The 14,139-nt window shown below is 39.6% G+C and overlaps 3 protein-coding genes across 7 annotated transcripts in view; all 3 read left to right on the top strand.

The window, feature by feature from the left end:
• The first annotated feature begins 3,279 nt into the window (after positions 1-3,279).
• Positions 3,280-5,977, top strand: LOC121650556 (tubulin alpha chain-like). The gene is made up of 4 exons (XM_042002119.1): positions 3,280-3,297; positions 3,537-3,759; positions 4,027-4,175; positions 4,283-5,977. Exons 1-4 carry the CDS (start codon positions 3,295-3,297, stop codon positions 5,255-5,257), a joined length of 1,350 nt encoding a protein of 449 aa, XP_041858053.1. The 5' UTR covers positions 3,280-3,294; the 3' UTR covers positions 5,258-5,977.
• A 1,138-nt stretch (positions 5,978-7,115) lies between these two features.
• On the top strand, positions 7,116-10,002 carry LOC121650555 (tubulin alpha chain). Its single transcript, XM_042002118.1, has 4 exons — positions 7,116-7,255; positions 8,333-8,555; positions 8,636-8,784; positions 8,933-10,002. Exons 1-4 carry the CDS (start codon positions 7,253-7,255, stop codon positions 9,908-9,910), a joined length of 1,353 nt encoding a protein of 450 aa, XP_041858052.1. The 5' UTR covers positions 7,116-7,252; the 3' UTR covers positions 9,911-10,002.
• Positions 10,003-10,665: 663 nt separating this feature from the next.
• Positions 10,666-14,139, top strand: part of dnajb2 (DnaJ heat shock protein family (Hsp40) member B2) — a 16,260-nt gene continuing 12,786 nt past the window's right edge. For 2 of the 5 annotated variants that reach the window (XM_042002123.1, XM_042002122.1), the window contains exons 1-6: positions 10,701-11,021; positions 12,016-12,107; positions 12,799-12,908; positions 13,296-13,349; positions 13,534-13,650; positions 13,921-13,995. In XM_042002123.1, the coding sequence (XP_041858057.1) occupies positions 12,043-12,107; positions 12,799-12,908; positions 13,296-13,349; positions 13,534-13,650; positions 13,921-13,995 (421 nt within the window). In that variant the 5' untranslated portion in view covers positions 10,701-11,021; positions 12,016-12,042. Of the gene's footprint in view, positions 11,026-12,015; positions 12,108-12,798; positions 12,919-13,295; positions 13,350-13,533; positions 13,651-13,920; positions 13,996-14,139 lie in introns of those variants that run through there. The other 3 variants (XM_042002121.1, XM_042002120.1, XM_042002124.1) reach the window with 3 other exon arrangements.

Raw genomic sequence — 14,139 nt, 5'->3', positions numbered from 1 at the left:
TGATACATCCTACCATCGCAGTCGTCAGTGTATTTCTGCAGGTGGCACAAGTTAAGATATGTATTTAAAGGTGTACATGGTGAAGAGAAATGGTGACTGGAACCTCTCCTGAGGTGCTCCCATGTCACCAACCATCCACATCATACAGGATGTTCTCCAGTCGAACAAATTGAGGTCTGTCTGTCAGATAGTCGGTGAACCAGGAGATGGTTTTACTGCATCCACTGTCTCCTGGATCTCTACATTACGTTATATTCATTACAATGTATATGAGATTTTTGAAAAATATTTATTTTTTTATTATTTTAGAGGATGGCAGTGTACTGAATGACTTATGTCCGCTGAAGTGGCCTATTTTTAAATATACCATCCTAATCCATCCATATACTAGAAAACAGAATTAACTCATAAGAACCCGAGGTGACATATTTGTCACATACAGTATCTGAGACATTTTGTTTCAATTCATGGTATAAACTTTGCTCAAAGTCCTATTGATCACAATCTGATGCTTGTCTTCTGTCCCCTAATAGATACCCAGAAGCAGAAAACCATATTATAATATTTTTAATATATCACATGGTAATAAATGGTAGATATCCCCCCCCCCCCCCCCCAAAAAAAAGTTATTTTTTGTTACATTTTGTTACAGGGCCAAATAAAGACTTCATATTTAAAAAATTGGACTCTTCTTACCATTTCTTCGTGGGTCAGGCCTTAACGGGTTAAATAGGTATAAAAGGTAAGCATGAAAGGGTTAATTGTAAATTCTCTCCATCTGCAGACAACATACAGTCTTAACAAAGACTTGGTCATTCATGTCTTTGTTGAGAACACTGAATGATTATTCAAAGAGAAAAAAAGAAGCAAACAACTACTTCAAAAGTTACTTTGAGCCAGGAGTCACAGTTGAGTTGATGTATTGAGAAGAATGGTTTGCACACCTGCAGTCTTATGAACTCATTCTGCTATGCTCAAAAAAATAACTGCTGAAAACATACATCAATGAAAGCAACACTCTACGGAATACCAGACCACTACATGCAAAGACGAAAGAAGTGACGCATAAAAGGTTAAAAAAAAAAGAAAATGAGAATGCAGAAAAGGGAATCTGATAATTCTGAACTCAGCCTAAATGGGGTCTTGCAGAATTGACCAAAAGTTCGATCAATGAATCCCAGTTGTTCCAGAGTCATAGGCAGTGGAACTATGAAACATGAGACGTTTCATGGGCGTTGTTGCTGAGGTTTTTGCAAGTTCTGAAATTCGAGCATTGTTCTGCTTTTTTTCAGCTTGCAATATGATTGGTTGACCAAAGAGATTCAACTTTAACTGGTGTGAGTTAATTGTTTGGTCAGTTTGTGATTGTCTATAATGAAGACTTGTATAAAGATCAGACTTTATTTTATGAGTAATCAAATCAGAAATTCAGGAGAATTTAAACAGCTTTTTCCTGCATTTTTTACATGTGGTTTATTTAATTTGCAAATATATTGCTGGATTTATACAGAGCAGTTGTATGTATCCCAGATCTCATTTGACCTCTTAATCTATAGATTTTTGTTTATTGGTTGAGTTTGTTTTTATCATGTTCTAGGTCTCCATATTTCTTTCTTGTAAGGCAAGAGCATTGGGAGTCATTAATGAAAAGAGTGAATTGTGCAGCAGAAGGAAAGGGACCATGCTCTCACACAATGGAAGTGGGTCACAGCTTTATGACTTGGGCTACACCTCTGAGGGTAACACACAAAAGCAAAAAGATTTAAGTGTGAGTTTTCCCAGAGTTATTACAACTTATAAGACATGAAACTGAGCAAAAGATTAGTTAGGAAAAAAAAGAGCTAACATTCTTTTGCCTTATGAGGTATTGTTTTGAAAATAGTGACACAATACTGCTTTCATTAATCATCCCCATTATGTCTGCAAAGCTTTTATATACATGTGTTTTATACAAATGAGGCAGCTTTGCATACTGTTTACAATATAATGCTTTGGGAGAAAGTGGCCCCACTGTGAAAAAACGTACACTCCTATGGCTGGTACCACATATCCATGACCGACAGAACTTATTCAAGATTTTGCTAACCGTTAACTTACAATGAGTTCCACTTTTTATAAACATCCTAAACTTTTTCCAGTATAATATCATTCTTAATGGTCATAGAAATAAAGATGGTGGAAACAAAGAAGAGATTTATCATTTCATTTGTGAATAAACCAGCCACAGACCACTGCAGTGTTTTGTCATAAAGGATTTTACTGAGTCAACATTCCCACATGATTTTGAACCCCTGTATTATGTTGTATGCCTCTGGCTCTTGAAAGTTGTTTGACTGGTTTTAATCATGACAGAGCCGTAAACTCTGCCTTCGAGCCATGGCATTGTATCAACAGTTTAGGTTGTGGCTGCCAGCTGAAACAGACAGTGACTTTAATGCTACCCAGCTGAAAGTGATGTGAAACATAACTGTGAACTTGTCAAATACACAAAATGTGGCATTAAAACAAATTTCTGGACTTCAAAGCCTGAACTGGCCGTGGTAATTCAAGGTTCTGTGCCTGACTTACAGTGGAACCACAGTGGCAGCTTACTGTTTTCACCACATAGTCAGCTGACACCTCATGAGGAGATTCACATGGATTACATTTCTCTTTCAATAGGGACTAAAGAACAAATGAGGAAAAAGGAGCAAGTTTCAGATAGAAACTGATTGCTTCAAAAATAGGAAGCCCCTTCTTATATTTTCAGTTTCTTGCCTTGTTACAAAAATATAAGTAAATCGTTCAGCAAATGTATTAAATTTTCTCCATTTTAATTGTTAAATTCTGTCCAGATTGCATAATGGAACTGAACACTTCTTTTCCCATTTGTTAAAATTAGTGGATCATATTGCAAGGAAAGAAGAATCAGCAATGAGACTCTTACAATCTCATTATGAGCTGCAACTTAAATTGATTAATCTAAACCTGGAATGTTTAACATCTTTAGGTTGCTTTCCCTCATCCAGAATTTGGCCTCTGCTCTCTGAAATATGAGGTGCAAACACACCTGTGCAAAACCCTCTCAAACACAGCACACAATGACTAGGGTGGTGACCTCCTTTTGCATTGTGTGTATGTTTGTGAAGCGATGATCTTATCCCAGTCTCATCAATAGCTTCTCCGATTACAGCTCAGATTAAATCACAGCACATCATCAGCTGAAGGTGCTGTATATAAACGCAGAGTAGCACAGCTGTTTCTACCACTACATCTTCTTTCTGATACCTGGACATCGGAGAAGAGAGACAAACAATGGTAAAAACGGTTTTGGTGTTATACTGTTGGAAGTGTTTGTTGCTGTATTCATCAGAAATTCTGAGATATGCAATATTTGCTCATATATGAGTAGAAATTTAATTACACTGCATGATATAGAACATCAGGTCAAAGAAATTAGGGAAATTAAGAAATTTTTGCATCAGAGCTACAGGAGTTAAAGGAAAATATAAGTGGAAGGAATGTGGAAAGATAACAGCACTGTTCAATCTCTGCAGCGTGAATGTATCTCTATTCATGTGGGCCAAGCTGGGGCTCAGATTGGTAATGCATGTTGGGAGCTGTACTGCCTGGAACATGGGATCCAGCCAGATGGACAGATGCCCTCTGACAAGACAATTGGAGGAGGAGATGACTCATTCAACACCTTCTTCAGTGAGACAGGGGCAGGAAAGCATGTTCCAAGAGCCATTTTCGTTGACCTGGAACCTACTGTCATAGGTTAGTGCCAGGTTTATGCTTGACAAGTTTTTACTGGTATTTATGTATTTGACATTAGTTATTGACTTTTTTTATTTTATTTTTTATAACTGCAATTTAATCTATATAGAGGTATAACACTTTTAAAGTTACAAACACAGATCTCACACAATTAACTCCTTTAATTGTTAGAAGAATATGTGTTTCATTCTGGAAAGACTTTAATACAAAGAGTAGTTTGACATTAGGATTACTCACCCAGTAAATATTTATCGTTTTGTCATCCAGATGAGGTACGTACAGGAACTTACCGTCAGCTCTTCCATCCTGAGCAATTGATCACAGGGAAGGAAGATGCTGCCAACAACTATGCCCGTGGACACTACACCATCGGCAAGGAGATCATAGATCTTGTCCTAGACAGGACACGGAAACTGGTGAGAATGAAAGAGCTGAGGGTACATGTTCGTTAGTATGTCAAACTTGCTTTGGTTTGAGTAAATTATTTCTCATCTTTTACTTTTGTAAACATTTGGCTTTTCAGGCTGATCAGTGCACTGGTCTGCAAGGTTTTCTCATCTTCCACTCTTTTGGTGGAGGCACCGGCTCTGGTTTCACCTCACTGCTGATGGAGAGACTCTCTGTCGATTATGGGAAAAAGTCTAAGCTGGAGTTTGCCATCTACCCAGCACCTCAGGTTTCCACAGCAGTAGTGGAGCCTTACAACTCCATCCTGACCACCCACACCACCTTGGAGCACTCTGACTGTGCCTTCATGGTGGACAATGAGGCCATCTATGACATCTGCCGCAGAAACCTTGATATTGAGCGCCCCTCCTATACCAATCTCAACCGCCTCATCAGTCAGATTGTGTCTTCCATCACAGCTTCCCTTCGCTTCGATGGAGCCCTGAATGTTGACCTGACAGAGTTCCAGACCAACTTGGTGCCCTACCCTCGTATCCACTTCCCTCTGGCCACCTATGCCCCGGTCATCTCTGCTGAGAAAGCCTACCATGAGCAGCTGTCTGTAGCTGACATCACCAATACTTGCTTTGAGCCAGCCAGTCAGATGGTGAAATGCGACCCACGTCGTGGTAAATACATGGCCTGCTGTCTGCTGTATCGTGGTGATGTGGTTCCCAAAGATGTCAACTCTGCTATTGCTGCCATCAAAACCAAACGCACCATCCAGTTTGTGGACTGGTGTCCCACAGGCTTTAAGGTGGGCATCAACTACCAGCCTCCAACTGTGGTTCCTGGTGGAGACCTGGCGAAGGTGCAGAGAGCTGTGTGCATGCTGAGCAACACCACAGCCATCGCTGAAGCCTGGGCCCGACTGGACCACAAGTTTGACCTGATGTATGCCAAGAGGGCCTTTGTGCACTGGTATGTTGGGGAGGGCATGGAGGAAGGAGAGTTCTCAGAGGCCAGGGAAGATATGGCTGCTCTGGAGAAGGATTATGAAGAGGTGGGCACTGACAATGTGGAAGATGAGAATGATGGAGAGGAATACTGAGTTGGTAAAGTTTTTACTAAAGGCAAAATTAATAGATTAATAGATTTCTTCTTTAACAGTGGGGGTTTTCAGGCTGTTTTAGTGAGTGAAAATGCAACAAATGTATTAACATACCACCAAAAACTATAGTGAATCTAAAAAAAAATGAAATACAACAAAATTCTCTTTGCTTTTCTGTTGGGCTGAGGAACTTAAACCACACCCTCTCCTCTGTACACCTCCCCCTCTGCAGTATACTCTTCCATGAGGAATTTAAGTTATGAAAGAGCTCCTATGTCAGTTTCTAACATACCATTCAGCTGTGACTCTGTGAGAACTAGAAAAAAACTGACATACTGGCTGGCTTGTGTTGTTTGTGTAGCTCATATTAAAACAGCAGCCAGCCGAAACAATAGGATCCCAGTTCACTTATGCATGAATCACGGCTCTGTCATCCGAACAGGGCAGCTTGAAAGCCTCTCCAAAAGGAGAACAAATTCAGAAAACTGGCTCAGACATTTGTTGAAAAAAACTTCCCCTTTTTTTATTTGTTAAATGTGTACTCTAATACTGTTTGCATGTTCTGAATTACACAGCTATACTAAAACGTGCCATATGATTTCATACAATTTGTGTCATCTTATTGCATTATTTGTAAGGACTTTCCCAATGCTTTTCTTTTAATAAAGTACCTGCCTTTTAAATTTGATGATCAGAATAAAGCCTTTCTTCTAGTCCAGATCTATTGTGTGTAATCATTCATTTAATGATTAGATGCAGACATGAAATGAGCTGGATGAGTTGGCAGGTATGTGGGGTGCAGAAGCAACCAAAATACTACTCTCCCTGCTCACATTCTTACAGCATGTGAACAATGAAAAATGTGTGTGCGTTGATGAATTGCATGCTCACGGATTAGTCAAGTAATACATATTTCTTTTATAGTATGTGTATGATCAAACTAACTGAAACTCTGAGTAGAGTTTCATTGCCAACTGTCAGAAACATAAAGGCACTGGTAAATGGGAGAAATGGTTATAAAGAGCATGAAATATTGTTACCTTTGTATTCATAAGACAGTATAGATAAGTGTAAGGGTGAAAACAATGACAGGCAGTCACTCTTGCCAACTTCTCAGTAAAAAAAAGTAGCTATTGGCTGTCCTAAAAGTCGCTAGAAGTTGTTAAATGAGGTCATCGTCTAATTTGCATAACCAACCCAGTAAATATAGTTGAAATGGATGCTGCCGTGAAGCAGAATGTCGTGGGAAAGGCAAAAAATTTACAAAGACAACTTAAAAATGTTTACAACAGCAATAAATAAATAAATAAAATAATAAAAAATGAAAATGAATTCTTCCGTCAATATTTTATTTGACTTTTAATTTCATTTTATTTACTATAGTTTGTTTTTTAATGAGTCCGCAACATGTCACAGCATTTTTTAAACACTTTTTCAATGTTTTCTTGCACACTCTTTATAAATAAATATTAATATCTGACGGTAAACCAGCGTGGGATTAGCAAGCATCGCCTTTTCAGCCTGGTCGTGGAGCGGAAGTGAACGTCTTCTGCTCTGGACGCAGCTGGGAGCTGCTGCCGCGTGAGGACCAAGCCTCTTCTGAGTGCTTTGGACGGGGGAGGGGCCTCTTAGCACCCACTCCTCATTGAAAAATAAACTACGATATTTCACATCAGTCTCCAAAAGTCTCCAATAACACCAGAAAAAGTCGCCAGATTTGTGTCTAGTCGCTTTTGTGAAAAAAAGTCGCTGTAGAGGTCTGAAAACTAGCGACGAAGTCGCTAAGTTGGCAACCCTGCAGGAAGTATAGGGACTTCCCTCATTTTTTTTCTAAACTGCTGTTCCCTCCCGCCAATTAACTATGCAGCTGCTTTCTGTGGGTTTTCTGCCGGCCCCCTTCACATCCTTGTCTATATAAGCCCAGACTCACCCTTTCCCCTGCACTTCTGCCTTGTGTCTGAATCCTCAACGTCAGTCGAAGGACAAGCAAACAAAATGGTGAGTAACTGCTTGACTGATGACGTCGGCTTGAAATTTCCCTTCTCTTTCTCATTCTTCTTCTTTTGTTTTTGTTCATTACACGCTTAAACACCTGGGGCCTTTTGTGCCCAGTAGGCCTCTACTACAGTAAAGATTACAAACACAAAAGCAGCTTTATCCTGCTAAGCAATAGACATTTTAATCTGAGTGTATGTAATGAAACTTTTAGGAGGCACGTGTGTAAAGAATTACACATTAGCAAAATGTAAGTCACGTGTAGCTTTGAACGATTTAAGTTTGATGGCAAATGCTAAAAGTTAAGCTAGTTATTTTCAGACTTGATGTACATGGAGTTGTAAAACTCAACATTGAGAGAAAACATACTGTAGTTTTAGGAATTAGTTTTCCTTACTGAGAGAAACTGAGCATGCTATCGTGGCAGTGGGGGGATGGCATAATGGGAGAAAAGAGGAGTGGTCTGCTCTGCAGTATGAGTTAGATGTCAGCCATTTTGTTAAGAGTTTTTTTGTTTGAGAGATGTGGCGAGTGAGACAGCACTACAGTATACAGCTGGACAGGGTGGGGAGGAGTGAGGCTGAAAGTGGGAGGGGAAGAGGAAAGGAGGAGACAGGATGAAGAGGTGGGGGAAGAATTTCACATCTTGAGGAATGGCCTTCCTGTCTGCCACAAACATTTTTTTTTATTTTTTTTATTTTTTTTTTTAAACCAAGGCTTCTACAAGAACAAAGGCTGGGTCTCAATTATATTCAGTGTACATTCTTTCATTTGAATACTTTATGTACTGTGGACCTATAAACATCCTGTACATCTTTTTCTGCAATAATTTTCAGAACAGATTAGCTGTGTAGACTTTATATCAAAGAATCACATGGTTTATAAGCTTCAAAGACAGAGCATGGCTGTCTGTGATATACAATAAATCATCTGTTTCTTTGCCTGCTATTCATTGGCTACTATACAAGCAATACTTCTATAGAGTACAGACAGACTTGTATTGGATAATTAACTGTTTTACAGAGCAATAGCTGTCAGCCTTCTCATTCAATTTTAATTCCTTTTTTTTTCTCTTTTCAGCGTGAGTGTATTTCTATGCATGTTGGCCAAGCTGGAGCCCAAATGGGCAATGCCTGCTGGGAGCTGTACTGCCTGGAACATGGGATCCAGCCAGATGGACAGATGCCCTCTGACAAGACAATTGGAGGAGGAGATGACTCATTCAACACCTTCTTCAGTGAGACAGGGGCAGGAAAGCATGTTCCAAGAGCCATCTTCGTTGACCTAGAACCTACTGTTATTGGTTAGTATTCTGTAAATACAAATTTAACCATTTATCTTGAATATTGTGGACTAGTCCTACTCACTTTAACTGTCTTGCAGATGAGGTACGTACAGGAACTTACCGTCAGCTTTTTCATCCGGAGCAGTTGATCACTGGGAAGGAAGATGCTGCCAACAACTATGCCCGTGGACACTACACCATTGGCAAGGAGATCATAGATCTTGTCCTAGACAGGACACGGAAACTGGTGAGTTTAAATATGTTGGGCAGGTTTAACGTCAACTCTTCTATTTATAAAAAAATAAATAAATAAATTGTCCAAGCTGTAAATGTATTAACAGATATCAAAAGGCATTTGTGGCTAGAGTTGTATAACTTTCTTTTTTCTTTCCCAGGCTGATCAGTGCACTGGCCTACAGGGTTTTCTCATCTTCCACTCTTTTGGTGGAGGCACCGGCTCTGGTTTCACCTCCCTGCTGATGGAGAGACTCTCTGTCGATTATGGGAAAAAGTCTAAGCTGGAGTTTGCCGTCTACCCAGCACCTCAGGTTTCCACAGCAGTAGTGGAGCCTTACAACTCCATCCTGACCACCCACACCACCTTGGAGCACTCTGACTGTGCCTTCATGGTGGACAATGAGGCCATCTATGACATCTGCCGCAGAAACCTTGACATCGAGAGACCAACTTACACCAACTTGAACAGGCTCATTGGCCAGATTGTGTCTTCCATCACAGCTTCCCTTCGCTTCGATGGAGCCCTGAATGTTGACCTGACAGAGTTCCAGACCAACTTGGTGCCCTACCCTCGTATCCACTTCCCTCTGGCCACCTATGCCCCGGTCATCTCTGCTGAGAAAGCCTACCATGAGCAGCTGTCTGTAGCTGACATCACCAATGCCTGCTTTGAGCCAGCCAATCAGATGGTGAAATGTGACCCACGTCATGGTAAATACATGGCCTGCTGTCTGCTGTATCGTGGTGATGTGGTTCCCAAAGATGTCAACTCTGCTATTGCTGCCATCAAAACCAAACGCACCATCCAGTTTGTGGACTGGTGTCCCACAGGCTTTAAGGTGGGCATCAACTACCAGCCTCCAACTGTGGTTCCTGGTGGAGACCTGGCGAAGGTGCAGAGAGCTGTGTGCATGCTGAGCAACACCACAGCCATCGCTGAAGCCTGGGCCCGACTGGACCACAAGTTTGACCTGATGTATGCCAAGAGGGCCTTTGTGCACTGGTATGTTGGGGAGGGCATGGAGGAAGGAGAGTTCTCAGAGGCCAGGGAGGATATGGCTGCTCTGGAGAAGGATTATGAAGAGGTGGGCACTGACAGCGTAGGTGAGGAGGATGAAGAGGGAGAAGAATATTGAAGGGTCCAACATCATCCTGCATTCCCAATGTGTTAATTTTACAACATTCCTAGCCACATTCTTGCAATCTGGTCTCAGTGTTTAATAAAAGTTCTAATACACTTAAGTTGTGTGTGGTGTGTAGTGTTTTTTTTTTTTTTTTTTTTTGGGGATTAAATTGTATATAGAGTATACTCAAAATCCTGAGAGCACTCAGTTTCTTGCTGTTGCTTCTCCTACCCAGCAGATGGAAGTATAGTAAACAGCAAAGTTAAATTACCTCAATTTCTTAGGTTATTCAATAAACTGTAGAGGTTTAGTGAATTCTCCATGCATTCATATTCAGTCACTCAAGTGATTCAAATATTTCATTGTATGCAATAAAATGACCCCTTTCAGACAGGAAAAATCCAGACAGCAAGAAAAAAAAAATTAATGTCCAAAACCAAACTATGACTGGTATCACGAAAAATGAAACGGAAGATAAATTATCCATGAACTGGTTAAGGAGAATATAGCCATGGAGGCAGATGCTGTCACGTAATTTTTAAAATCGGACCAAAGATTAGGCACCACTCGTTACATCCATGCAATACAATTAAATGCATTTTCATTAAAATGAAATCCAAAAATAAGTCATTTAATCAGTCATAGTTAGCCATACTTACTGTTTGTATACTGTCTATGATAATTTGACAATATTTGGTAATGTGACAGCCCTAAACTCAGAAATTTGAGAAAATTATCACGAAGCAACAGGCAGACCGCGAGACAGGGCGGGTCTGATGACGTCTCCGAACACTAGCAAATTCTAGACGTTTTTTTTTTTTTTTTTCTTCTTTCTCTCCACTCATACTGACGTAGCGCGTGCAGCTTAGAGTCCAGCGCTCAGGGCGAACAGTGCATGTTTTCCATCTAATATTGGTGTACATAGTTGAGGGAGTGCTGGACTCAGTGTGCCGCGAGAGACTACGCTAGTGTCGGGGCGTCAGACTGAAGTGGGAGGTGGCTGTGCTGTGCGGTTGTCACGGAGAGAGCGTATACTCCTGAGGCTATCACAACAAATCCACTCATCTCAAACCGGTCGACAGACGGCTAAACTGTTTACTAATTGGGACGAAACACTCGGACGGTAGGTACTTAGCTTTATTACTAGCAAGTCATGGTTACCTACTGCTAACAGAGTACCACTCCAATTTATTGATGTTCAACTTTTCCCATAATAGGAAATGTGCTTTCCAAATTCCAAATAACGCTAACGGTACTGGCTAACGGGCGTTGCGCGTGAATAGCGCAGCACCTGTGCCTCCAAGTACATCTGCCGCGTTTAAGCATGTATAGGCCTGCTGTCATGTAAACAGCAGTTGTCAGATGCCTTAGCACTAGAAATAACACAGTAATAATGTGTGAGCGCATGGCTGTTCCCGAGGGAACATAGAAAGTTAAGTTTAGCCGTTTTACATAAGTTTGGAAGCCCCCTTCAACTGTTGCAGGCCACTAACGAGATTGGTATGATGGTTAATGTGTCAGTTGGCTATTATAGAACTGCTGACTGTACTGAGGTCTTTACTTGAAGGGCACAAGGCTTTACTCTTTGGGTTATTTATGCCGAAACAAATTTCTTTTTTTAAAATAGTTTTATTTATTATTATTTAAAATATACTTATAAGCTTATTGAGATACAACAGAATTATTTTTATTTACAGATTTTTTTCTTTACCCTGCCAACCCTTCTCGTATAATGTGCATTTATTTAGTGGATTTGACTTGTAACAGCAAAAAGAAATAAAAAATGAATAGCTCAGGTTGATGTTAAGCTTAAATGACCAGTTGATGTAAAAGTAATCAGACATTGTCTTATAGACACACAGTAACAGCCTTCACACTGATGCTTTCAGTTATGTTAGTTAAACTATGAATTAGTTACAATTTCCCAGTTTATAAAATTAAACAGTCACATTTCTGTTACACATTGCCTACTTTATCACTTTTTATTTTATGTGACTTAACTCTTATTTAATTATTTTGTGGCTTTTGGATTTCAACATGTTTTTTGTCCACTAGACCTTTTTAAAACAAGCAGTAATGTATGCAACTGCTTAAGCAAGTATTTTGTTGTATCTCAGGGTGGAGTTTGAGGCATTACAGGAGACATGGTGGACTACTACAGTGTCCTGGGAGTGTCCAGAACAGCATCACAAGATGACATCAAGAAGGCGTGAGTATACTGAGATTATTTGTCATTTTTATTTTTATTATAGTAATTCACTTGCAAGGTTATGTCAGCACTAAATATTGTGATTGCCTTTTTAACTGTGAGTTATAGTAATAATAGTACAAAAATAACAATACTATAATTATATAATTAATAAAACATAGCTTAGAAGTCTTAGAAAACTTGAGTCAGGAACATTTTAATGCCAAGTCATGCAAATATTCGCAAAAAAAAAAGTAGAAATATCAGAAAACACAGTGTCCTTCCATATGTTATGAGGAATTAAACTTATACCATTAAAAATGTGATTTGAGGACCACTTGTATGAAAGTACAACATATAGAAAATGATCTATTCTTTTTGCCATGTTTTCCTCTATGCAGTAAAGTAAGCGTGCCCTAGTCTGGTCCTCGAGATCTACTATCCTGCAACTTTTAGATGCAACCCTTCTCAAATACACCTGAATCAAATAGCTGAATTCCCTCATTCACATGTCATTCAGTTCTGCAGAGGCCTGGTAATGAGCCATTATTTTGATTCAGGTGTGTTGGAGAAGGGATGCATCTAAAAGTTGCAGGATAGTAGATCTCGAGGACCGGACTTGGGCACCCCTGCAGTAAAGTGTTAATGTCTACTTTACTTGCATCTTGAATATGTCTGGTGTAAACACTTGTTGGTGTTTGTGGTAATGCAGGTACCGGAAACTCGCCTTAAAATGGCATCCAGACAAAAATCCAGACAACAAGGAGGAAGCAGAAAGAAAGTTCAAGGAACTCGCTGAGGCCTATGAAGTCCTGTCTGACAGTATGTCAAAGTAGATTACAGTTAGTTTAATATGCTGTAAATCTCTCTCTCTCTCTCTCTCTCTCTCTCTCTCTCTCTCTCTCTCTCTCTCTATATATATATATATATGTGTGTGTGTGTGTGTGTGTGTGTTTGTGTGTGAGATAAGGTTTCAAATCATTATTATTTTTTGGAAATATAAATAAGAGCTATTACCTACATACAGTATCTTTAACCAGTCTACTTCACCTAGAATGTAATACATGACTGTGTTTCATTTGATATTTAAAACCCAATACTAGAATAAAGGATTTAGTTTCACAATTGCTGCACCACATTACTGTGGTTGTTGTGTGAAAGGAAGACTTGTTCTGATGCCTGTGATTTTTTTTTTGTTTTTTTTACCAGGGAGCAAACGTGATGAGTATGACAGATATGGCAGCGACAGAATGCGACACACAGGTAACTAAAACAAACTTATACTCATGTGAAGGAACAGATAGAAAGTAGTTTATTCTAGTAGCTAGAATTTGCAGTTGATTTTATGTTAAGATTTGGTTTTTTTATTTTCTGTTTCCGTTATTTTCTATTTTCCTTGTTCTCTCATCCTTTTTACTACTTTGACCCTTATATCTTAATTTTCCAGGTTCCTCCAGCTCAGACTTCTCATCAGATTTCCCAGGATTTACCTTCACATTCCGCAACCCAGATGAGGTGTTCAGAGAGTTTTTTGATGGACAAGATCCCTTTGCAAATTTTTTTGGTAAGTTTTGCTGAAGCTACAATACGTATGTGGTTCATCTAATCTCGATCATCGAACACTGATTGTAACCAACGTTTTGAACATGGCAAATTTGACCGTAAGATTTTCTGTATATTAAACTAGATCATTAATTTTGTATTAAAACATATCCTCAAGGAATTGATCTCCTTTATACTGTAAATGTCTTATAAGATTAGAAACAATTCTGTAGCATGTTGTAACTCTTTGCTCCATTTACCCACTTGCATATCCTTACATTCTTCTGTTCAGATGACTTTTCATCGTTCGGAGGTTCATCTTCTCGCCTTGGCCCTAGTCGATTCTTCTCTTTTCCTTCAGCCGGAGGTAAACTCTTAAGTACTGGAAAAAGAAAATCTCATATACAGGGATTCTGTCAGAGGCAGACTGTAGGCAAAGTTAAAGCATTAACACTGAGTATCTCCATAATCCTTCAGCCAGTTCTACTTTTGGTAAATGATGCCGTATTTA

The sequence above is a fragment of the Melanotaenia boesemani genome, chromosome 12, assembly GCF_017639745.1.
Source record: "Melanotaenia boesemani isolate fMelBoe1 chromosome 12, fMelBoe1.pri, whole genome shotgun sequence".
Taxonomy (NCBI): Eukaryota; Metazoa; Chordata; class Actinopteri; order Atheriniformes; family Melanotaeniidae; genus Melanotaenia; species Melanotaenia boesemani.
Note: the sequence above shows the minus strand (reverse complement) of the source record. Positions and strands in the feature narration are given on the sequence as shown.